Source organism: Thermobia domestica, chromosome 9 (assembly GCF_964235325.1).
Source record: "Thermobia domestica chromosome 9, izTheDome1.hap1.1, whole genome shotgun sequence".
NCBI lineage: Eukaryota > Metazoa > Arthropoda > Insecta > Zygentoma > Lepismatidae > Thermobia > Thermobia domestica.
This window is the reverse complement of record NC_137462.1, coordinates 137381067-137406476: the sequence shown is the minus strand read 5'-3', so window position 1 is coordinate 137406476 and position 25410 is coordinate 137381067. Positions and strand designations below refer to the sequence as shown.

At 36.1% G+C, this 25410-nt stretch overlaps 2 protein-coding genes across 4 annotated transcripts in view; one reads left to right on the top strand and one right to left on the bottom strand.

Annotated features, from left to right (window-relative positions):
• The window catches only part of Coq8 (ubiquinone biosynthesis protein COQ8, mitochondrial), a 76114-nt gene extending 74947 nt beyond the window's left edge, over positions 1–1167 (bottom strand). The window contains exon 1 of the mRNA XM_081771888.1: positions 1068–1167. The gene's annotated coding sequence lies outside the window, so the exon portion shown is untranslated. The remainder of the gene's footprint in view (positions 1–1067) is intronic.
• Positions 1168–1315: 148 nt separating this feature from the next.
• Positions 1316–21124, top strand: Ype (yippee zinc finger protein). 3 transcript variants are annotated; one of them, XM_081771889.1, is made up of 4 exons: positions 1316–1470; positions 6979–7120; positions 8704–8876; positions 20104–21124. In XM_081771889.1, exons 3-4 carry the CDS (start codon positions 8716–8718, stop codon positions 20300–20302), a joined length of 360 nt encoding a protein of 119 aa, XP_081628015.1. In that variant the 5' UTR covers positions 1316–1470; positions 6979–7120; positions 8704–8715; the 3' UTR covers positions 20303–21124. The 3 variants fall into 3 exon arrangements, with proteins under 3 accessions (XP_081628015.1, XP_081628018.1, XP_081628017.1); XM_081771892.1 differs by having other exon boundaries at positions 1334–1485; XM_081771891.1 differs by having other exon boundaries at positions 1464–1602.
• Positions 21125–25410: the final 4286 nt, after the last annotated feature.

The following is a 25410-nucleotide window of genomic DNA, read 5'->3' as shown; positions in this document are numbered from 1 at the left end:
GTACTTATACATTCCGTTTTTGACGTAACATTGGCTATTTCTTCTCTAAATTTTATATATCTATGGTCCCATAACTTCTAGAAAACTGGATTGGCACCGACTTCACCTATAAAGCTTCTATTTGAATACTAACTTAGTCATGATCTGGATTTTCGCTGCCCCTTAACCTATTACTTATTCATTTGTTGGATTTTAGTCCCTTGATTCTGCCGAGGCTACATATGGTGTGCACATACATTTATGGGGCTTGTGTATAGCCCGCTCCCCCCAGTTCTTTGTCACCAGAACTGGAAGTCACTATTACTACTACTGCTACTACTACTACTACTACTACTATTATTATTATTACTACCACTACTGCTACTACTATTATTATTACTACTACTACCACTACTGCTACTACTACTTATATCGAGAACAGAAACCAACCAACCCCTACGGGGTTTCTAACCCGTTCCTACTACTACTACTACTATTGCTATTATCACTACTACTACTATTGTACTAACTACTACTACTACCGCTACTACTACTACTTATACTAAAGCTTCCTTACTGCAAGATTTACATCTTAAATCTTTATAACATGCGATTCCGATTCATTAAGAGCTAGTATGAATCGTTAGAATCACTATGATTCGTTAAAAATCACTGGGGGGAGCGGGCTATACTCAACCCTAAAATGGAATTCGAACCACTGGAATCGATTCAAATTTCATCTACCATCGTGTATCATACCCGGAACCACGTGTATTTACATATTAGGCTGCAAAGAATAAACAAAAGTATCAGGTCCAACCATGGTTTATATTTTAGTTGATAACTACTACGTCTCTGATTACTTACAACATGCTCCTAGTTTTAATACTGAAATCAAGCATCATTTTTTAATTTTTGGTTGGCGCCCGGGAAAACATAAACCTTAGTATTGTAATATATTTTCAAGAACATGACGCAGTGGCGCAATATTTTTATTTTTAAGTTAGTTCACTCTTTCTTTCGTTTCACATCGCATTGTTTATACACTGTACTTGTTTACAGTAAAATTCTGTTATCAGTTTACTTACATTAATATTAACGTCCTGCCATGAACTTCCTTCCGCACTTGGCTTACTCGTTCACCTTTTATTCGTGATCCGTGTCTCCTTTTTTTTTTTTTTTTTGCGCAGCTGATAATTTAAAGTCAATTGAATAACTATTTTGTTTCTTTCGTACTTTAAATTGCGACAGAAATTCAAAGTGTTATTATGATATATGGCTCATGTGGTAGTATATATTATACACATAGATTATTTTAGTATTATGGATAACGATCAAAATTGCACAATTGAAAATTGCTGTAAATATATTTTGAAGGTTGTTTATTTACCCATATGTTCATGACGTCATTTGAGCTGGAAGTTGCTGTTGCTGAGTACAAGACAAAGGAAATTCATTGGAGTTGTTCAAATATCGTTATTTTCGTTAAGGGTATGACTCATTTTTGTAAGTTCATTAGTATATTTGCAACATGCGTTAATAAATTTAAAAACAAATTTTGCTCTGTCTTGTAATGAGAAAGGAAATTCAAGGTGTTTAGCTGTTCCTATTGTGAAATTTTAGGTAGGTCAAATAAGTATTCCAACTTATGAATTCAAAGTCGTATATTGATCGAATGTGAATATCTAAGGTTTGTGGATTTAAAGAAAAGTTTCATGCACTAAGAATATTTGACATGTGTTATATCTATTTTCTGTTCTTTTTGTTTTTACAATCGATGTATTCTGACTACATATTAAAATGGTTTCGACATAGGCATGAGCTATCGCAATCCATCACGTAACATTAATAGCATACAGCCTATATGTGATACTTTTATTGCATACTATAAATTCAGTAAAATATTTGTGAATATTTAATGGGTATCCAAGTAAAACTGATAGGAGTTATTACGAATCAGGAAACTTTTTTTTTAAAAAAAAAGAATTTATATGGATCTTCCACAAGTACAGTCACGAAGGAATTTTTCAGTTGACAAAATTTCTTTCCCTAATAATTCAACAGTAAATTAACATATTAGAGTGCCGATTTTGGCAAGTTATCAAATTATCACTATGCTAAGGATAACAACAAAAAGATCCAAATTAATTCTCTTGTTCCTGAGTTATTGGCAAAAAAAAAAAAATGTCAACTGTCAAATACTTTATTTTCCGTGTGCACAGTGTAGAAATTATATTCTACTTAACGTTGTATAATTTATATGCTGATATAACGAAAGAATAATAATAATAAACAATGCTATAGTAGCACACTTATTTACTAAGCTATGCTGGGAAAATAAAAAAAAAATGTGTCCAAAAGTATGATTATTTTTTTCTGGTAAAACGGTACTTAAACTTGAAATTTTCATATAGGTTCCTAGATTAAGCAATGAACGTTATAAATCCAAAAGAGAGATTGCTTTCTTTATCTATTAGTTATACAGTACATGGTTTTATATGTGTTTGAAGGGACAAAAGGGCCATTCGGATGTAAATATGTGCGGTATTAACTACGTTCTACTAATAGGTTCTTTCAGCAAATGTTAACCTATAATGAAGTGTGTACTAAACTTTGCAACTGTAACAAAATAAATGCGAGTACACAACGCAGCTCTTAAACGACCGAAACACAAATTTGTAAATTACACTGGTAAAAAAAAAAAAAAAAAAAAAAGCTTTTTCACAAGAACCCAAGTTAACTACTAAGTCTAAAGTGTCTTTTTCATTTTTAATTCAAAAATGTAGTTAGAATTTATCTTTTTACGCGAAGTGGATCATATTTTCTTGAAGCATCCATGTTTGGAGCGATAATAGCTCAACTATTTATTAACGTAGAAGAATTACGTAAGTGTCAGATTATTGTGGAAGGATAAAGCTTTTACCTGGTATAGACAAGGGCGCCGATCATGGGGGGCCCGCCCCCTAAAGCTCATTTGAGCCCCATGTATTTTTACGAATATGTATTTTTCATTGTTATATGTATTGTTATATATATGAATGGGCCCCCAAAGTTACAGAGAAAAATTGGCGCCCTTGGGTATAGAGTCTGTCGTCATCAATCCCATAGAAAAATGGAAAGGTCATTAAATTTTGGTAAAATATTGTGGAAATCGTATATTTGTAATGCGCAATCCCCTCTGCCTTGCCGCACCTTTATCAACAGGCTTCAAAATTATAGTTAGACACCTTGTGGGACACACACCCGTCATATAGGTGTTCGATTTGGGGAAAGTATTTTTGTACAGTAAAGAAAAAGTAAACATCTTCGTTACCTATAGTGCGTCCAGTAAGAGAACGTCTCTGACAGCTCGCAGTGACATTGCCACTACTCGCGTGTCAAGGTTTTTTCCGGCGCAACTGTAGTGGCAATTTAATTAATGGTATAAGACAGAGTGATCGTGGTTGTTAATACTGGTATCAAAGTAGGGGCTGCAATGTTCCACCGCATGTGGTAAGAAACGTCAGAGACCATCTCTTGTTGGCCGTGCTATAACAAGTTGTAAGTGCTGATTTTCGGCTATATTTAGCTTCTGAGATGTCACTCTTCAATGTCCAGCATTAGTCAGTATCCTGAGACTCCATTTGCTTTAGTACCTCTTTTCTATTGTAGAAATTTGCTGATGGAATCGTTCGCCATGTTCACAATGTATTGTTTGTCTTTTAATACGAGAACTTCTTTTTTTTTATTTTATTATAGTTTTTTTTCAGTTCTCATTAATGAATTTATTTATATTGTTACGAAAATTTTTTAAGCATTTCTACGTAATTTGATGTGACAAATCGATTGCTACAGGTTCCGAGGTGACCGTGTCAATGTCAAACCCAATGTTAAAGGTCAAATATCCCTACCGTATTATTAGCGCTTCGATTGACTATTGTGTATACATTGTGCGCTTTACAGTGTATTTTGAGCTTCGATCGGCTCAAAACTGAATCAGCGTTGTCAGTTGCAGAAAATCTCTCTCCCTCTCAATCTTTCTGTCGCTCGCTCTCAAGGTGCAAGAAGTTTTTATTCAGTGTAAGTCAGGTTTAACCCATTCGTCTCATTTAGCGTCCAGAGCATAGTCATGGGATGTTAACCTGGAAATTTCATTCATTTTATTTCATATGCAAACTGAAAAGTAAAGCACATACAATGGTGTTTTACGGTGTGTTTATAAGGGGTAGAATGTGAGTGACGCAAGCTTGGTAGAAATAATTTTTAAATCAAGTTCGTAGTTCATGATCAAGCAGTTTGTATTTTTGCGCTGAGGTGGTCATTGTTTCTGGGTAGCGTGGCTGTTCTAAAGTCGCAGTTGAGACACGTTTCATTCCTTAAAACCAGTGACGTAGGCCTAGATAAATTTTTATCAACGGGGAGTTCATTTATACATTAATATACGGTATATCTTATATGGTAAACCGGAATGTCTGTTTTTCCATAACAGCTTTTCGCCTCCACAGAAGCATTCAGCTTGCCTGCACTCTAGCGACATCTCTTGGCGTCGTACAGGATGCAACGCAGCTAGCAACAACTATTAACCTGACTTTGATCAATTAGAAATGAGTGTAACTCATAGACTGATGCGTCTTGTTTTTTATTATTATTATTATTATTATTATTATCTATTATATAAAAGAGAACGCACAAATCCTTTGTTCCCTCATCACGCTAATACGGCTGAACCAATTTCTTTTATTTTTGGGGGGTTATTAGGATTTGGACCCTAGATGGTTTTTATCATATCACTTTAATTTTTAATTACCAGTGTCTTGAGATAATTGACCATTCAAGTGTCCATAACGTACAAATCCTTTGTTAGTTCATCATAGGTAAAAATAAACGTATTTATATGCAACCCGCATGACCGTGTCACTCGGCGGGTTAACATAAATGACAGGCGATATAATGTTAACATTTACTGCAATCTACTATGGTTTTTATCATATCACTTGAAAGCGAAAACTTCCGGGATGACCGCAGCGAAGCGGGGCGGGTTAACATAAATGACAGGCGATATAATGTTAAGATTTACTGCAATCTTCTATGGTTTTTATCATATCACTTGAAAGCGAAAAAGTAAAAATTATCTAAGTAACAAAGTTTATTGCGTTCCGGGGTGACCGCAGCGAAGCGGGGTGAACGCTGCTAGTTATTATTATTATTATTATTATTATTATTATTATTATTATTATTATTATTATTATTATAAGGAATTAATTCGCCTAAATGTTTATAGGTTACATGCTAGTTAAATGTATTGAGGTTTGTATATAAGCATTGTGCCTCTTGCTTTTATAATAAAGATATCTTCTTGAAGATGTGGTTAAACCTAGAACACTCTTTCTTCATATACGACACTGGTTACTACTATTTAGGTATCATTGGCACATACGACACTGGTATCATTTAATCCATCATTGTGGGTCATTTTGTCGTTCCCTTAATTCCACTTTCCCAGTACAACTAAAGATTAGAGTCTTCAGTGCTTTTCAAGGCTAAATAATCTAATTTAAAATTCTTTGTACATGATAGTTTCCTTCAACGATATACATGGTGGCCCAGAAGTAGGTATACAGTCAACTCATTGCTCTTGATACCATTTCTTAATGTTATCCATCAGGTAGACTTAGTTTCTTTATTATTTGTTCTTCCTTTCTTTTTACTTATATCTTAAACTCGGAACAGCTGAAGCAAATAAACCTGTAAGCTAGAATGTTATACTTGATAGCAAGGATATATATCTACTTTTGGGCCATCCTGTGTAATGAGATTTGTGTACAAAATGTACGTGAAAGCTATTACATTAGAGAAAGAAAGAAAAAAAAGGATGGGGACTAATCAGATGTGGTTCAAGTTCGTTACTTGGTATTCGCTGAAAGAAATAAGTATTTGAAACAGTTATCTGAATAATGAAGCAATAATGATATATTTCTGAAAGGAAATCGTCAAGATTGGAAGTAGAAAGGAAAATTATCTTCAAAAAAAAATCCAGGTAGCGCAATGCAAACGGTTGTAACATGGTTATAACCCTTCCTACTTCCATTTCCATCGTTTTCCATCCAAAAAAAAAAATTTAAATACCACAATTTCAATATCCAAAGAAGCAATTTCAACTCGTGCACGGTACCAATAAAACAAAACAAAAAAGAATCACATTTCGACAAAAGTTAAAGAGAAACCACGTGTTAAACAGTCTCCGTTGACCGAATAACTTACACAACCATACTACGACACACCGAATGACAACATTACGTTATAAACCGATCACAATGCTTTAAAACCATGAATCATCACGGAAAAGTGCTAACACCACCTACTCGCTGTCAACTGAAACAAGACGCTGCCTTCTACTACAATATCTCGAAGTACGTATTAATTTGGGATCAGAAATATTTTCAGTGCAGTGAAAAAAAAATATCAATAAATAAGCACCAAAACTAACCTCTGTGAATTTCTTTTAACACGAACAAGTTAATGAAAGACAAATAACTAAATGTTAATCTCTAAGTGTATGTTCACTCTACAAGAAAACACTCAAAAAGTAAGATGTACAGGTGAAAGAGTAGACATCTATGACAAGGAAAGACAATACTTCATAAAAAGTAAGTAGTTTAAGCATTGATGGGAGGAAGGCCCCTCTAACACGAACTAAATAACAATATTAACATTTATTATAATTTATTTAGGGGTGGAAGTCTCCCTAACATTTATTATTATTGTAGGTATTTAACTATCTTTAAATATGATAACATAACACATCAATGTGACCGAACTACTTTCATAACAATTCCCCTTGGATACCAACAAACGAACTAGATCCTCAGGTTTGTATATATATATATATATATATATATATATATATATATATAAGAAATGTTATCTAATAAAACGCCTATATTAGAGGAATGTTGATATAAGCTATTATTCTTTCACAGGTCTTTTGAATATGAAATTTTATGTTATTGTTATTTTCAGATTAAATTGGCAAAATTCTTTGTAACTTCGTGAATGTATGCGAAGAGATCAGGATAGTTAGAAACGTGCTGGTTATACCGGAAGAGAAACCCTTGACGTGCAAGAGAATCAGCTGTACTCTCTGCTATCAAGTTTGTTGAAGGTAAAAAGAAAAAAAAAATGTGTTTACATTTTATTTTTAAATGACATAATATTGAATTTAAATTTTCCGTTAAATTCCATGTATGATTAGGGAAAAATATATTACTGTGATAATTGTTGGCAGATTTTCTTGGTCTTTTGTTTATCCACCAGCATGGGAGAATCCTGGATAAGTACACATGAGGAAGAATTTTTTTTTAAAAAAAATGTTCTGGAAAGCTGGGAGAATTTAGGGAATTGTTTTCCGTAATTTTTGTCGCCATCCTACATTCGACCCATTTAAGAGTCTGCACGTAGCCGCAACTGCCTTCTACTGCTAACAAAACCTGGTTTAGTTTGTAATTCTAGTAGTTCATCATTTGTAGAAGTAAATTTGTTTGTCAGGGCTACTGTCACTGTGTACTGTAGGAACAAATAACAATTTCGAGAAGTGGTCAATTTTGTTCACTTTATACTTGCATTTTTCCCAATTTCAAACTAAACTATATAATTTATTCCAGATAAGTTGATATGCAGTCAAAGCAAACTTGCCTTCTTCCCATCTCTGTACTGTCGCAAAAGGGTTAAATAAGTCTCCAATCTTGACAGGGAGCGAAACATTTTCAAGATACTGTATCATGTAAAATTAGACTTTTACCCCAATTCACAGTATCTGATGTTGGGAAGGCATTGTTCTTTTTAGCCATTGTCAAACTCCAGCAACAAATAATTACCATTTTTATTTGTGTCTTTAAAAGACACAATGAATATTATTTATTATTTATGTACTAGAGGTGTGATCTTTGTCGTAGTTTTTTAAGTTGAATTTCTAGAAATAAGAGTTAATTTCCGTGATTCTTTCATATAAGAGTTGGAAGAGGTTGGAAATCTAACCAATCTTATTGAAATTCTATTTTTTCTTTTTAATGTAAGAACATCTCGGGTCACGAGTTGGTTTTCTTATTTCAAATTACGCCGTTATCATATTAGACCTCTGATACTTTTCCCATGCTGACAGTATTCGCTCTTGGATTGAATATTAACACGAAATTATTGTATGAATCCATTTAATTCCCAACTCTGTCATCACTTGCAATTCCAATATCATTTCAAAACCCCACTACCAAGAAAACACAAATGTTCATTTATTTACTATTACATGAAAGATATTACTTATCTCACTAATAAATTAATATAACAAAATGTTTTAGAAATATGTAGAGCTATTATGAAAGAGTTAATTCTTTAGGTGTATGCACATACTTCTATACCTCAACGTACGGGGTTAATGGCGGAAAGGTGAACAATATTCAGATTTATCAGACCATGTGTGTGAGTGTGATGTAAAGAAATCTTATTTTGATCTGTCAGCTTATCTTGAATGAGCCGTAGTTGAAGAGCTTCCTGTTATCTGTATGGTTAACATATACTTCCGGCGCTTAAGACGGGGCTTTGATCCCCGTTGCGAGGTCATGGGGCTCAAATTTCACGTTAAGCTGTAGGTCTAAATGTCACATCATGTGCGCGCTTAAACAACCATTAAGCCTAAAAATAACGTATACTGATTGAATAATAGCATACTCATGTTTTGTTTTGCTTTTATAGGATTAAACAAAGATGGGCCGAATTTTTCTTGACCATATTGGAGGCTCCAGACTATTCTCCTGTGCATCATGTGACACGATTTTGACAAACAGGAGTGAACTGATAAGCACAAGATTTACTGGAGCCACTGGACGAGCTTTTTTGTTCAACAAAGTCGTCAATTTGAATTACAGGTAAATCTTGGTGTATATGCGTTTAGTATTATGTTTTATGCTTATAAGTTTTAGTAATATATCTTTCTCTACATTCATTGTTCGAAGCTGAAAATTATCTTTTAGTCGATAAGTTACTTATGTTGATAACTTATTCTTAGTGGTTCTATTTGAGGGAAAATTAAATTGTTAAATGTCATATTATTTGAAAAAAAAAAATCACAAAAATGGTATCGGTTTGAAAGCTCTAACCACTCTGGTGAAGATTAATTCTGAAATAGGAAAAGATTGCTTGTATCAGAATAGGAGTGTGAAGAGGGGATTAGAGTCGTTGCAGAGAAGGTCTTTCGAGTGCAAGACAAGACACTATCGGTTACTGATCTAACGTGATCCTCTTGATTATAGCAGATTACATTTCCCTTATGTACTATGGATCACTGTGGATTGTAAATTCCCTCTTTCCTTCCCAATTTTATCGATTTCCTTGGGAGAAACAGTATGTCAAAAGAAAAAAAAATCAGGGGCGATTTTTTATTTTACCAAGCATAAGTGTGAATCCTTATACTAACAGTATCAAAACGCGATTATTCAATTCACGTTTAGAATTGACTTATCCGTTTAGAGTTAACCGGAGGTGTAGCATGACACATAGATCTCCAATTTTGACTTATCTCATTTTGGCCACTTTCTGACTTACTGTTTCTCCCGCGCAGTCTAGATATAATATTTGGAATTCTCCTAATGGGAGCTTTCATTTGATAACCATATGGTAGGGAAAGCTTTTATTTATTTAGCTTAGACAAAATGGCGGCTGACGTCTTTCAAATTAATGTCACCACTCCAGTGTTATCCAGATTATCACTACGATTCCAACAATATGTCATTTATTGAAATCCAGGGTTGGCAGAAACCATGGGTTTTATTGAAAAAACCAAGAAACCAGGTTTTTTTGGTTTAAATAATTTGCTCTGTGTATTTCTATCACATATGGACAGAAATAAGTTTGTCCCGCCTTGGTGTTATTATGCAACAACCAGGTTATGCTGGAAGGGGTCACATAAGCTTAAAGCGGATTCCAAACGGCTTTTCGGCTTACATCCGAGAGAAATTGTCCTCCATTTGAACTCGAAACCGGGACTAATTGGCCATAAATGCGATACGTTTGCCAACTCACTCACGAAGGACTCTGATAAAAATACATTGTACTTATCTTTACGTACTTGTTAATATAGTTGTCTAGAGTCATTACAAAAGGAAGAAAAGATAAACAATTGCACAAGTGAAACCATTATACAGAATTAAATATGGACAATTTCAAAATATTGCAGAGTACAGAAGAACCAATTCAGTCCGGGTTAGTTCACTATGACTTCTATTAGTCCAAGTTAAAGAAATAACACGACTTAATTTGCATATCGGTAAGAAAAGTGAATAAAGATACAAATTATTTGAGTTCGCTTTGGCTCTTACCCATTTATACATAAATAGATACCAAAGATACTTCTGATTTCAATAAATGCCTCTCGTCGAGTTTGTATGACCACCACCACCCCAAAAAAGTACAGCATTTCAATGTATTTTATCAATAGTAAAATAAACATTATTAAAACGAAACAATATTTAGAATTTTTCTTTGATTGTAGTTGCATAACAATAATAACAAACTATAAAAAAATCACAACAGGAACATACATAAATTTATATATATATATATATATATATATATATATATATATATATATATATATATATATAAAGTTGTTTTTGGTATAATCTCTTTGAATAATGAATGGGGAATTTAGGTCTGAATATAATACGAATATTATACGGGAGTGAAACATGATAACCAACAAATGTGTGTTCATCAAGATTTTACGAACACTTACACTTTTACGAACATTTTTCGTTTTTGGTTTAAACTTTTTTAAACCAGCTGGTTTAAACCACCTTGGATTAAACCAGCCAACCCTGTTGAAATCTGTTCAGGCGTTTGAGCTTCTGAGCTTCACAGTGGAACTAATTTACATGAATACATATACACTCAATACGGACGTGCCAAACACAATACTCTCCTTTTTTCTTTGACGTAGTCAGGTAAACAATATATGATTCATGCGTTCAATGTCGCCTTCCGCCTCAGATATCCATCCTTGGCTTTTCTGGTTGTGTAGGTCCTAAGTCTTTGTTTAAACTCTCTTTAACACTTGTGCGCAAAATTCCTGTCATAATCCGTAATTATTCGACGGTGAATTGCGGCGGTATTGTGCCCTTCCGCGTAGAGAAAACTAATTACATCATGTAATTTGTCCTTGACATGCGCTTTGATTATACTTGATACGGTTTTGCGTTCACTGCTCCACAGTGGTCAAATACCAGAATTTATCTTTTGGCATAGAGGATATGCAGATCTCCAACGAACATATTTTACTAATTTGCGTTCCTCCGTCTCATGTGGTTCTGTGGTGGTTTAACGGATGTTGAAAAAAAAATCCCTCGCATATATATTCGGAATCCTCGTGATGAGAGCTTTCATTTGATACTCACATTGTGGTGAAAGAAAAAATCAGGTCAGACATGATAACGGCTGATGTCCGCTATATTGACATTTTAATGACGTCATCTATCCTATGTTACCCGGACTGTCACCATGAAGTCGTTTAAACTTCCCTGTGGAACTGATAGTATGAATACATACATACTCTCATACGGACATGCGAAACACAATTTCCTCATTTCGGTTTCGCTATAGTTGGATAAATAGATGGACTTTCTCCTTGCTATTCTGATGGCTAGGTGCGTGTCTTTAGTCGATGAGGTTCCGGATGCGGGTGGGAGAGTATCGAACTCATTACAGTGCCTCACTTCAAACTCTAAGCTTTGCCCTGTATAGCCTTGCTGCTGATAAAAGTACGTAAACGTTAATCAATCAGTGGATTATTTCACTATTCATAATTCATAGATTTGCTTTTTTTCAAAATCTGGTTTTGCCGCCAATGTTGAGTATGCGAGTCCGTAATCCACATATTAAAATGATAAAAGAATATGGCGATCTTCGGGTTTCATGATGGATAATTCAATGCGCTGTTAGAGATTCGATGCGTGAAAGCTCCTCGTGGTATAGGATGAGTAGTATTTAATAAGAAAACTAGGTAAGAAACGTTCTTTGAAATAGGTTTATCTCCTAGAAATGTAGTTTAACAATATTGAAATTACTTAACCAATAACAAAAAAATTGTTTCCGTTTATAAACAACATAGTGCGGAATGTAATAAAAATAATTATAATAATAGCGCTGGAAATACACTGAGTTAAAACAGTTAGGGGAGTAAGCCAGAAAACGACTGAGGGAAACCGAAATTACCGATGTAGTTGTTTGTGAGGGCTATTGCCATGATAACTTCAATGCTTAGTACTGGATGGCCAACAAGAGTGAACTCTAGAGATAATTTGTACCGTGTCCTGCGAAAACGAACTAAGCGCCACTTTCATACTTTTAAGAAAATTACGTAAAAAGGTTGATGTCCAGCATTAATGTAGGCGTAATCAAAAGTGAAATTATGTTTCTTTTTTTGGAAAGGTGTTGGTTTTCCTCTCTTTTCGATTGTGCAAAACGTTCTAATGCTTATCAAGAACCAATCGTCGCATTTGCATGGATTTTCAAAGTTTGGCGCTTAGTTCACTTTTGCATAACACGGTACATTTGTGCACTTGAATGAAGGAAAAAAAATTACACATAGGAAGATCACATTAACATGACAAGTGAATATTTGATCAATAAAAGATACCTATAATAAGGTGTGTGGCGTTCCGGAACGGCTACAATTGCTATTAGACGTGGATTTGATCAGGTTATTGATGCAAGTGTGTGAGATGTTTCCCCATTTTCCCAGTAGGGCCATTTACAACTGTTGTAGAATTGTAGGTGGTGCTGACTTGGCAGCAATATGTCTGCCGAGTGTGTGCTACACGTGTTCAATAGGATTTTGGTTTGTGAGACGCTGGCTATACAGTTCGTTTGATATCCTCTGCCTGCGACATCATATCTACCACACATGCTTGGTAAGGTCTGGCATTATCGTCCAGCAGATGAAATAATTGCCAGTTGCTGCTGCCATAGGTGCAACATGATGCCTAAGAATCTTCTCTCTGTACCACTGAGCTGTTAGATTATCGTTTCGGATTATCTGCAGGGCTGTGCATCGTCCGTCGCTGATTCCTGCCCTAGCATTATTCAACCACCTCCATATTGCGATACCTACTGCACATAAAGTGAACAGTTTCGAGATCCACATTTCTTCCAGGTAAGAATACGTCGATTGACTGATTGTAAGCTGAAGCGTGATTCGTCTGAGAATAGAACAGTGCTCCACTCAATATGCTTCTAACTCAACGATTTTCAGCATCCCTGTTTCTGTGGGCCCTAAGCTGTTGAGCAGTCAAAGGGACATACACCAACGACCTTCTTGCGTAAAGACCTCCCTCCTGGGATTGTGTATGGTTTGGATTGATATCCTGCGTCCTGTTGCCAGTACAAACCCCACTTTCAAATAAGTTGTATTTTATAACTTACTTCTCCGAACCGAAAGCACCAAGAAACCATCTTCCCGTACTAACATTTTGGATTAATTTTGTTTTGACCTGTGATGTATTGTTCTCGCCTATTAAGAGTGTGTTCAGAGTCCGGAAATGATTTCAAGTCATGTCGAGGGCCTCAGCTAGCATACGTTGTGTCTGCGTAGATTTCATCCTACCTATGACTACGAGGGTCACTACGGAAGTTCTGAGATACGCATTGTTGCACAATATTTGAATTCCAACAATTGCGTTCGGTAGTGGTATCCACAGCGAAGAAGCGAAGCAAGTTTCAGCTCGCCTCACTTATCGGCGTGGCCGTATCGCCTTCACTTGTTTGTTGATGTAAGCAGTATTCGGCTGTCTAGAATGGAGCTCGAAAGGGAACATTTTCAGGCAATGATCCTTTACGATTTGAAAAGTGGTTTGAACGAGACACAAAGCCTTGACCGTTTGCAGGGGGCATTTGGGGACCTTGCTCCTTCCCGTGCTACAATTTTTCGGTGGTTTGGTGAATTCAGAAGAGGCCTGACATCGCTTAAAGATGAAGAAAGAGCTGGATGTCCGGCAAGAGCTGTGTCAGATGAAAACATTGCCGCTGTGGACCAAATGATTCAAGAAAATCCTCGAACAACTTTCAAGGACATTGAATCTACAGTAAACATTGGATCGCCAGCAGTAACAAAAATTCTTCATGATCATCTTCGGCTCAGGAAGGTTTCATCTCATTGGGTGCCTCACATTTTGACTGAACAGCAGAAGCGCATCCGTGTGGAATGGTGTGAAGAAATGTTTGCAAGATTTGATGGATGCAATTCTCGATGCGTCTCTGACATTGTTACTGGTGATGAGACTTGGATCTATCAATTTGATCCTGAAAATAAACGACAGTCTACAGTTTGGATCTTTCCAGACGAAAATGCACCCACGAAAGTGAAGCGACCGTGAAGTGTAGGGTAGAAGATGGTCGCAACTTTCTTCTCCAAATCTGGCCATGTTGCAACTGTTCCACTTGAAGAACAAAGGACTGTTACTGGTCAGTGCTACACCACTGTTTGCCTAACAAAACTGTTCCAGAAGCTTCGAGAACGGCGTCCAAGAACTGGATTGCATGGGATCCTGCTTCATCATGACAACGCGTCGACACACACGGCCAACATCACAATTCAGTTTTTAAAATCTACGGTGGTCAAACTTATTACTCATCCGCCGTATAGCCCTGACCTGGCCCCGTGTGATTTTTTTCTGTTCCCCAGGATCAAAAATCGCATGTGTGGGAAGAGATTTTGCAGCCCTGAAGAAGCTGTAGTGGCTTACAAGAATGAACTTTCAACACTTGAAGAAAAAGATTGGCAACATTGCTTCCAAAACTGGTTTTCGTGGATGCAAAAGTGTGTACAGTGTAATGGTGAATACTTTGAGAAAATGTAAGTGTTAAATTGATTTTAAGTACATAAGTTATTTCACATCTCAAAACTTTCGTAGTGACCCTCGTATGCCACAAATTCAAATTCGTATGAATCGTGTTGTGCTTCCATTATTTCGATTCAGCATTATACTACGTCAGCTTATCTTCACTCAATGCCTGTCAAGGCGACCCTACTAACGTTCCCAAGTGGACTACGAGTTAACGTCTTATCGTTAGATGTACCTTGTATCGTGTGACGTCACATGCATTCGTGGGGACGCGGTGGTTCAGTGTAGAGCATTTACCTCTGATGTATGGGGTCTCTGGTTCGATCTCTGCTGCTCGCGCCAAGTGGACTTTGTGGTGAACAAATACCGTGTCTGTGGGTTTTCTCGGGGTTCTTCCGTTTCGTCTCACCTTCATTCCACCATTGCATTTATTTCTCATCATCACCGGCATAATCGTTGGACGTAAAACTCAAAGCGTTTCATTTTCATATACGTTCGTTCCTTCGTTTAGACAATCCAGCACAAGTGCATTATACTGATCAAGGCAGCGATCCCCACAACAAAATACATCGAAAATTTCGATTCCTCACGGTCGTTTTTGTGATTTCTAAATTGCTCTTCTAATGTTTTGACCAGTGTAGATAATTGTTTCGTATTACTTTGTGTTAGCTATTTGGTCTAGGAATTAATTCGTGCGGTTGGTACGCACACATTGAAGCTGTAGTACAAACACAAAATACATAAATACCTTAAGAAAAATATTGTCCATCGCTAGCCACCACTTTCGCCCATCTGTCAGGCAATGTACGGATTCCGTGGCGAAAGAAGTCCTCATCCTTGGAAGCGATCCAGTCAGAGACCCATGTTTCGATATCTTCTGAAGAAGTAAACCACTGTCCAATCAAATCGTTGTTCATGCAATCGAACAAGTAGTAGTCCGAAGGAGCAACGTCTGGTGAATACGGCGGGTGGGGTAAAACTTCCCATCCGACATTTTCTAAATAGGTTTTGACCGGTTTTGCGACATGTGGGCGAGCGTTATCATGTTGAACAATAAGTTTATCATGTCTGTTCTCCCATTCTGGTCGTGTTCTGGCCAGAGCTTGCTTCAAACGCATTAATTGTCGTCGATAACGTTCTCCATTCATAGTTTCACCCGGTTGCAGCAGCTCATAGTACACCACACCTTTCATACCCCACCATATGCACAGCATAACCTTTGCACAGTGAATATCTCGTTTTGGTTGTGATGGACCTGGTTCACCTGGTTTCACCCAGGCCTTTTTTCGTTTAGGGTTCTCGTAATGGATCCACTTCTCATCACCCGTAATAATTCGATGCAGAAACCCCTTTCTGCTCTGTTGTTGAAGCAGCAATTCGCAAATGGTTTTTCGTCTTTCAACGTCTCTGTCTTTCAATTCATGTGGAACCCAATGTGACATCTTTTGAATCATTCCCATGGCTTTCAAGCGTTTGGAGACTGTTGTTTGATCAACGCCTAATGCTGCTGCAAGTTGTTCCTGCGTTTGACACGAATCCTCCTCGAGCAATGCTGTCAATTCTTCGTCTTGAAATTTTTTTGGCTGTCCAGCTCGCTCTTGGTCTGCCAAGCCGAAATCACCACTTCTAAACCGTGCAAACCACTTCTGACACGTTCGCTCAGCTAGAGCATGGTCACCATACACTTCCACCAAAATACGATGACTTTCAGTCGCACTTTTCTGCATGTTAAAGTAATGCATCAGGACACCCCGCAAAAACACTTTATCAGGCACAAATTGCGCCATGTTCACTTAACTACAAACTGGTGTTGTTGACGCTTTAATCCACTGCCCTATACCTCGAACGATACGCGATGACAGGGGTTTGCAACACATGTGTGGATACACGGAACTGTGGGACGCTTCGTTCGTTGCGCCATCTCTTGTCCACCCGCACGAATTAATTCCTAGACCAAATATATGCAAGGTATCGTACGAAATATTCATACAATTTAATTTTCTAATTACTCTTCCGTTGTAATATCTATATAGAGCTAAGGTTGAATACTGGTTCGTAAAAAAATCACGATACACGTCATTACAAGTGAAAAGTTGATTGGTGGAAAGACACATCAGTTTGAAAATAATAAAATTAAAAAGAAAGAAATAGAAGAAACGGTTGACTGGGAAAGAAACTTCTATTGTCCTTTTACTGAAAGATTAATTTAATTGGGATTTTAGGCTCCTTTTGCTCATTTTGGGGTAGATATACAGTTTACTTTTTCATAAATCTTTGAAATTAATAGTTTTTTTGTTGATGAAAATGCAACAGCGTCCTGCCAGTATCTAAAACTGAAAGCTAAAAATTCTGACGCAGCGGACCAGGGCCTACCAGCCAGCTTGTGACACTCATGCCTTGGGAGAGTATGTTGTCAGCACATCGGCTCTCCTCGCCGTTGCTGTTGGCTTTCTAGACCGGAATTCACTACTTCTCTCCTTCAAGTGCCTCTCCAATTGTCGTCACGACACTGGATGGATGCCACAATGTCAATACCATCTTGTCAGAACGCCACTCATCTTTCCTCTTACTAGACCCGGCAGTGCTCGACTTCGCTAATCTTACGAGAAGTGGTATTCCAATGTAGACGCCAGTCCTTAGGCTGTTTACATGACTTTGACTCGAAGTCCTCCAAATCTACAAGACAAGGTTTTGCTGAAAAGTGAATCTCTTGATTGTCTTCACAAGGAGTTCTGTAACATTCTCACTTTTTTATTATTATTATTAAATCACCGAAAGATTTAAGTTTAAAGGTTGTCAGACAGTATATTTTTCCATAAAGACTGCGACTTGCCAACCTAAAAAGGATATTTGGGGAGACTTCGTGGGTAAAAGCTGCGAGAGTTTGGTGTTGACATCTAAAGTGCTGAGATAGAAGTGTGAATCCGTTCTTTCACACCACCTGGATTGTCTACCTCGAATGGGAAATGTCGTTTTACTTTTTTACTATTATCTTTATGCTGCTGAGGAAATAAAAGGAAAAAAATGTTAGGTATAAAAAATATAGCATTTCTTCTAATACATGTTAGATCCTTATCATAAGAGGAAAATGTCTCAGACTGTTTCACACTACTTTCTAATCATTAAATGTCGCTGCCCTGCTACGTTCACTGCTTGCCTAGCTTTATTTGAAAATGATTAATGTTTATGCTGAATATGAACGTGCTTTGCTGTTTATAAAGACAACGTTCGTTTTACAGTTGTAATTACTTATATAAAATCCATAAGTGTTATTCCATGTCAAGCACAGTATATAAACTACAGACACTTCTTAACATTTATCTTCAGGACATTGCAGTATTTAAGAGTCTTTACGACAAACCCACATAAACATGCTACCATTAACAGACTGTAACCATGATTAGGTTTGAGCATTAATATTTATATTACCGCAGGTTAATTGGTGAAAAAAAAAAAGTTAAATGTAAACGATTAAAACTTTTAAGCATGATTTTCACTTAAGCGTACGGCAAGCCAAAAGCTTGAGGGAGACACGTACTTAAATTTAGTGTTCATGATTCATGTAGTGATGTTAGTTAATTTATGCATGGAATATATTGCAGTGAAAACAGAGAGTACGAAATAGTAGTCTCCGACTTTCAGTATAGCATACAGTATTTCTCATGGTTTTAAGTGTACTACTAAAATACCAAAATAACGTGGAACCGTGATATTACCAGGGGTTATTAGGAAAGTCATGTCTATGGCGGGCGAACAAGAAAACCAATGAGCTGAGAAAAAAAAAATATTAGTTTGCAGTGTAATCACCTTCCAGTTCTACACATATCTCCATTTTGTTCCAAGTGACTCAGTGCCTTTAACATAAAAAGATTTCTCATTGGAGGCAAAGAACTGAATCACAGCATCCATTATGTGCTTGTCGCTTGAAAATCACTGGCCCCTGAGATATTTTTTCAAATGACGAAACAAATAATAATCGTTTGGGGTGGGTGGAAAAGTTGAGTAATTCCCTGTTCTCTGATAGCAGCTTGCGCAAGATGGGATGTGTGTGCAGATGCATTGTCATGAAGATGCAAAATTCGACGATTTGCACCTCCGCGTCGTTTATTCTGAACAGCTCGGCATAAATTTTGAAGTGATTTTAGTCCCTGTGATGGTATGTCCCTTTGGTATAGCTTGAAGCAAAAGAATTCTTTCCCTGTCCCAGAAAACAATTACCATAACCTTAGTAGCTTTTTTTTTTTTTTTTGCCGTGAATTCTTTTAGAGTTGGTGATCCCTGATGCTTCCACTGCATGGACTCTTGTTTAGATTCTGGGTCAATACCAGTGACCCCATGTTTCATCCCTTGTCACTACATGCTGGTAGAAGTAGTTATCTCCTTCTATAAAGTCCAAATTTTCCTGACACATTTGCACCCGAGTTTGCTACTGAAAAACGTTCAAATTGTGTGGAACCCATCTGGAACAGACCTTTTGTGAGCCAAAGATGTTGGTGTAGAATATCCCAGAGACTGAATATCAATCCTTACTTCCTCCTCTATTTCTCTAATCTTTTTTCGTCGATCGGACATTACCAATTTTTGTACAATTTCCGCGACTTCAGGTGAAGTTGCTGCTTTTTGATCGACCACTCCTAGGTTCATCTTCGACGTTTGTTTTACCACACTTAAATGAGCTTATCCATCGTGTTATCTGTCGATACGACAGTGCATCATCACCATGCACTTCCACCAAGTATTGATGAATTTTTATTAACACTGACGCCCTTACAAAAGAAAAAAACGAATCATATGTTTCTGTTCTAAATTAGTTTTTTCTGGGTTTTGCTCAACTTGTGCAACTGTGGAGGCTCTAGTTTTCCTTCAGATCTTGTCCACCTTCTTAAATATGCTTGTCCTTTATGGCCAGGTTGCTTTCATTCACCTAAAAATGAAAATAGAGGTAATTAGACATGACTTTCCCAAAACCCCTCGTAGTAAATTTACACGTATTTATATTTCTGTAGTCTCATATCATCCTTAGATCATGCTAAATAGTTCTCCCATCCCATTAAATATGTTAATTTATTCTTACCAGTTTCTTTCTCTATTTTAAGTTATCCTTTGAAATAATTAGTACATGGATTGCGAAAAAACTAATTTCAGTAATTTATCCTGAAAGGGAAAGATGTAAAATATGTACGCAGAAGAAAGTAATGTGTGTGGATAATGCCACAAGTTTATTACAAAATACATTCTAAAACATTTTATTTGCTTTCAGTGAAGTTCAAGATAGAGTGATGCTGACAGGCAGACACATGGTCCGTGATGTTTCCTGCAAAAATTGCGATGCAAAACTTGGCTGGATCTATGAGTTCGCCACCGAGGAGAATCAGAGATATAAGGAAGGCCGAGTGATTTTGGAACGAGCTCTTGTTACGGAGAGTGATGGCATTGATGAGCATATGGGCGATGACTGATGCAGCGATTCACAATGTTGATTCGTTCATTTTTTTAAAAAAGACATTTTCGTTTCATCATTTAATTCATCATGTAGCATCACAGTGAAGGAGTTACCACACATTAATTCATTTCCTCCTTGTGTAATTTTGTTAATGACTCAGTATTGTTTATAGAGATATAATTTTTCGTTACCATTAAAGAAAAAAAACGGAAAGAGTAAGTGTAATTCGTCCAGCTATATATTATTCACCACATAATTTACAAGTTAGTATTTCAGAACGTTGTGTATATGTTATCATATATATAAAAAGTGAAATCTGTGCATTTTTTTAAGTGTATATTTTTGATAATTCTAGTTAATTGTGAAGTGTTATGTGGTTAATGGTAACGATTTAATGGACTAAACTGGAGAAAAAAATATCTCGTATATATGTGTGGTAAAATTAAATCGTTCATCGCTTCATTTTCAACACCAGAAACATTTCTTTTAAATAAAAAAAAAAATATAAGACATCGTTAAACAAATTTTGGTCATATCAAGTATGCCATTTTTTTGTATTTTATAGTTTTAAATTTTTGAATTACATCGTAATTTAGATACATGTCATATTCTTGGAGTTTCGAAATAATATTTATTAGAGGAGATATATTTTCTATTTCCTTAACTTGCTAAAACATAATGGCTTTGTGTGTAATATTCGTGAAAGAAAAAGGTTCTGAATTTAATGCCATAAACGTCTGTTTCAGACTTCTTTCCTGTCTTTTAAAATGTTACATCTTTCCAACATAATGTCAAATAGAAGAATAATAATGCATGTAATAAATTATGATGAATGTAATTTATTAGATTTTATTTGCAAATACCGCATAATCCTTATATGCGACGAATTTATTGGGTGGTTGGCTGCTTTGGAGTTTCACACCGTGCAGTACCGAGGCGATACTTGCATCTAGAGCTTAACGTGGAGTCCGAGTCACATGAGCTTCAACTGGGAATTTAACCCACATCTCTCACATTGAAGGTACGTACGCAAACCATGAATTTGTTACGAAAAACAATACGAGCTGAGGAATAAAGCAGGAGGAACAAGCCGCTTCGTCCCTCCCCCCTCAATTTGAGTAGTTTTAAGTTTTTAAAAATAATCTCGATCAATAAAACTGAGATTCTTATCTATAACCTTGATACATGTACAGTTCTATTCCATTCAATTTGGCAGTTCTGTGCATACAGTACTGGTTAGAAATTAATGAATTTTCTGACAGAAATCTCGTATCACAACCAATTACTTTAAATTTGAAGAAAATTCTATCAGCATCATGGAGACTTAGCTATGGGTAATTCTTCATCTTGTTTGTCAGTCAACTGTAATAATCGCTTCAAAACTAAAATTTTACTTAAAGAAGAACTAGTATGTATTCAATATATCCCGGTACGCTGAAAACTTAAGTTATACAAGAGCAATAACCAGTTACTTTCTTCTGAAAGAATTCAACATAAGTCCAAAGATTAAATTCACAGTAGAATTAGAAATTAATAATTCTTTAAATTCTCTTAATTTCATTTTCCATAAAGGAGAAAGTTAGTTTTATTTCTAAAATGTGTTGGTAATTTAAGTCCAGCTGTTTCTACATTCCCGAAAAATCAACTCGCAGAATCAAATGTAATTTATTTATAAGAGTTGGTAGACAGTTTCTCATATCAAACTTTCAAATTAGAGAAACTAAATTATTATTACAAGAATACTTGAGGAAAAGATGTTACTGTTACCTGTGGTTTATAAGGTCTATGAAATCTGTAACAATAGTGAGAAATATGATATGCATCAAAAGGGGGAGTTCTCGGTCCTTCTTTCTTCCCGGATTTAAAATTAAGGCAATCAAGGTATGAAATTCATTGTGGCATTTACGAAGTAAAATGTGAATTCGATATAGTAGTTAACAAATGTATGATCAAGGGCAACATAAAAGCGGAATTAAAGAGCATACGAGTTAAGTTGATGTTAGTTTAACGTTCCTTTCAGCAGCGAGGCTATATGAGACAGGACCTACTGATTAACGTGGAATCCGAACCACATGACCTTCCGCCGGGTATCAAACCTGGATCTCCCACGCCAAAGGCGCGTACGCTAACCGTTTAGCCACAAAGGAGCTCTAAGAGCACACCAGGTTACGATTTGTAGTGTTAGAGCTTTTTCCTCTTAAATGAGCTACACATAGAAATTAAGGTTTTACATACATTATTAAACTATACATAATTTTGTAGTCTGTGTTCCAAATTATTTTAGTTTCGTAATTGCAATACTGAAAAAACAAATGAAATTCAGTTTGCAACGATAAAAATATTTAACTTTATTAGGTGTGTGTTCATTAGAAAGGAATTTAAAAAAGCTGGTACTTATTTGGAAGAATTGAAGCTGTAGAATAAGTATTTTAGCACTTTCCACTTTTTTTAAATTTTATTCGAGACTGTTGTGGTTCGTAAATTTTCTTAAACCCATTGCTCCGGCGAATATTGCAGTATAACCAGATAGAATTGTTTGCTAGTCTGAACTGAGTTGGAATACTTTCTGTGACCTCTAGCACCATAGCTCTCACACATATACTGACTGAAGAACAGGACAAGTAGCGTTTCCTTTTTTTTTTTTTTTTTTGGGGGGGGGGGGGGAAGTGGAGCTGGAAGAGAATAGAGGATGTCTTAAATTGTACGATTTGAAAATTACAGGAGCTTTTTTGAGATTTTCCTTATGTAATTACTAAGATTTATTCCAACTCCATTAACTGAAGTTGATTTCAACTTTACGTAGACACTCTTAAAATATTGCCAATACAGTACATTACTGATGGTAATCTGTTTCGGTGCTTCACAATTAAATTCTTATTGACTTTATGGGTAATACTAATGATACACCATATACCGTTGATAAAAGTCCGAAACCATGTTTGGATTGTTTTAGAGAATATTGTATGCACAAATCGAAAGCATTTAAAACTGTATGTATTCTGTAATTCGAATATACCGCCAATAACTCATAGAAGCTAGAAGAAACTCATGAAATGGACTTGCAATCACAACGGCTCACAAAGTATATTATTTCACGAACAGTTACGTATTTTTGTACGACGAGATATTGATAATTGACCGTACCCTTTCAAAAAGGCGGCAGTAATTCTTTTGGTGGACGTGAGGCTTTTCGTTAACCTCACCCCACTTTTTAAAATTTTAGTCTGATTGTATTCAAAAGAAATGCATCGGCGCTACTAAAGTCAGTGCATCTGTCAACAATTTTGTTATTGCTATTGATAGTGATCGCAAACTGTGTGAAAATGATGTTTCTTTAAATGAACTGTTGAAAACAATGAATTGAATATGAAAATAGTAACAGTAATAGATTGGCAGACATAGAAGTTTTGTGGTATGATTAGTTATGATGTATGTGGTATGCTAATATTAGTGATGCCGCTTATACGAAATCATTTCAGCCTGAAACTAACTGACCTGTTTCAGCGTACTTTTTGTGCGATGGATGTTGCTATGAACAAACGGATAGAGTAGCCGTGGGTCTCCTCTCCCCTGTCATTTCCAGCTTCTACATGAAGTGGGTTGAACGTGAAGCTCTTGATGCGGCGGTTCGTAAGCCGTCCTGTTTCTTTAGGCCGTGTCCAAAAGATACAAGTGCACATTTGAAGTACGCTTATTTCCGGAACTGACGTCACCTAGTGTGCGTCAAAAGGTCCAAGTTCACAAGTCTGCGAGTGCATAGTGCGTAGTGTGCGAGGATGTACACTATGTTAGTATACTTGTGTGCTTAACATGGCGATATCTAATAAAATAACCTATTACAATTTTAAAAGCCATATTTTTAATATTTTTGTTGAGGTGAATTTATTTGTGAGCTGATCTAATAATAATTTACTTGATAAATATACAATTTAATGATATTAGAAGTGAAATATAAAAATGTTACACAAATAAATCTATTTACGTTGTTCTCAGCATGCAAAGGGAAAGCAACCAAATAGTTTCTTTAATAATGATATAAAGCATTTGTATTTAAACATTACATGGTTTATGTAGCTTAATTGAGATAGACTATCGGTAATACAGCTATTTGCATGTAAATAAAAAATATCAATTCCGTATGAATTAAAATTTTAAGCTCTAGTATAGAATAATGATAACCTAGATTATTCATTTCTCTACAGCTACAGTTACAGCTGCAGCTGCAAAAGTTAATTCTTAGGTAGATGGGCCTAATTTTCTAGTTTTGATTTTAAACAAATTCCATTCAAAGCTACCATATTTCCTTGCACTTGTGAGAGACTAATATGCCAATTATCGTACATTTTGCATTTTTGACAGCTGCCCAAAAGTGAAATACATATAAAATAATTTCTTTCCGTACATTTATCAAAGATTTCAGAAGTTCCTCTTGGTAAGTTTTTACTTTGGCCATTTGATTTTTTTTCGGTTCTTCGATTCAGTGATTTGATCTTTCGGTACCGGTTTTGAAAACTTGCCCGTTAGCCCATACATATAGGTTAGTAGCTAGGTTGGTTCCTTTTTGTACCAAAGTTTAATATTTAATTCACAAAGTATTGCCGAGCGAGCGTTAGCGAGTGAAGGCGGGGTAGATCACCGGTGGGCACGTTGTATTCTGTCTTCGATACGAATCGGGTCATGGAACGATTCATTGAATGAAATGGCCAAAGTAAAAGTTAGCCTTCCTCTTAATTCATATAATTCCATTACTGTGCCCACTATGAAACGATTATGAACAAATAATTACTTCCGTATAGTTGAACAATGAGAGCGATTACATAAGACATACTGTCCAATCAGTATACCTGTAACTGGAGCAATACAGTAGAACTACGAACCTATGTGTCATATTCCGTACAAGAAGCATTTATACCCAATATGAACTCTCCCAAAGTAGTTTTGAGCCATATTATTGTAAATATGCTTCCCTCAGTACTTTCGGTGTCCTAACGCTCTTGCAAATTGCCTACTTTCGCTTGCAATAAAATTCCTAAGCATAGTGTCATCAGCGCCCTAACCACCAGTGCTACTGTTCTTCCGGGAATTAATAAATAGAACATCACCAATATATATAGGTATTGCATT

Excerpts from the sequence above, each read along its gene's own strand:
- Ype (XM_081771889.1), top strand. The coding sequence starts at position 8,716 with ATGGGCCGAATTTTTCTTGACCATATTGGAGGCTCCAGACTATTCTCC. Across the intron at positions 8,877-20,103 it reads GTCGTCAATTTGAATTACAG|TGAAGTTCAAGATAGAGTGA; the intron begins GTAAATCTTGGT and ends ATTTGCTTTCAG.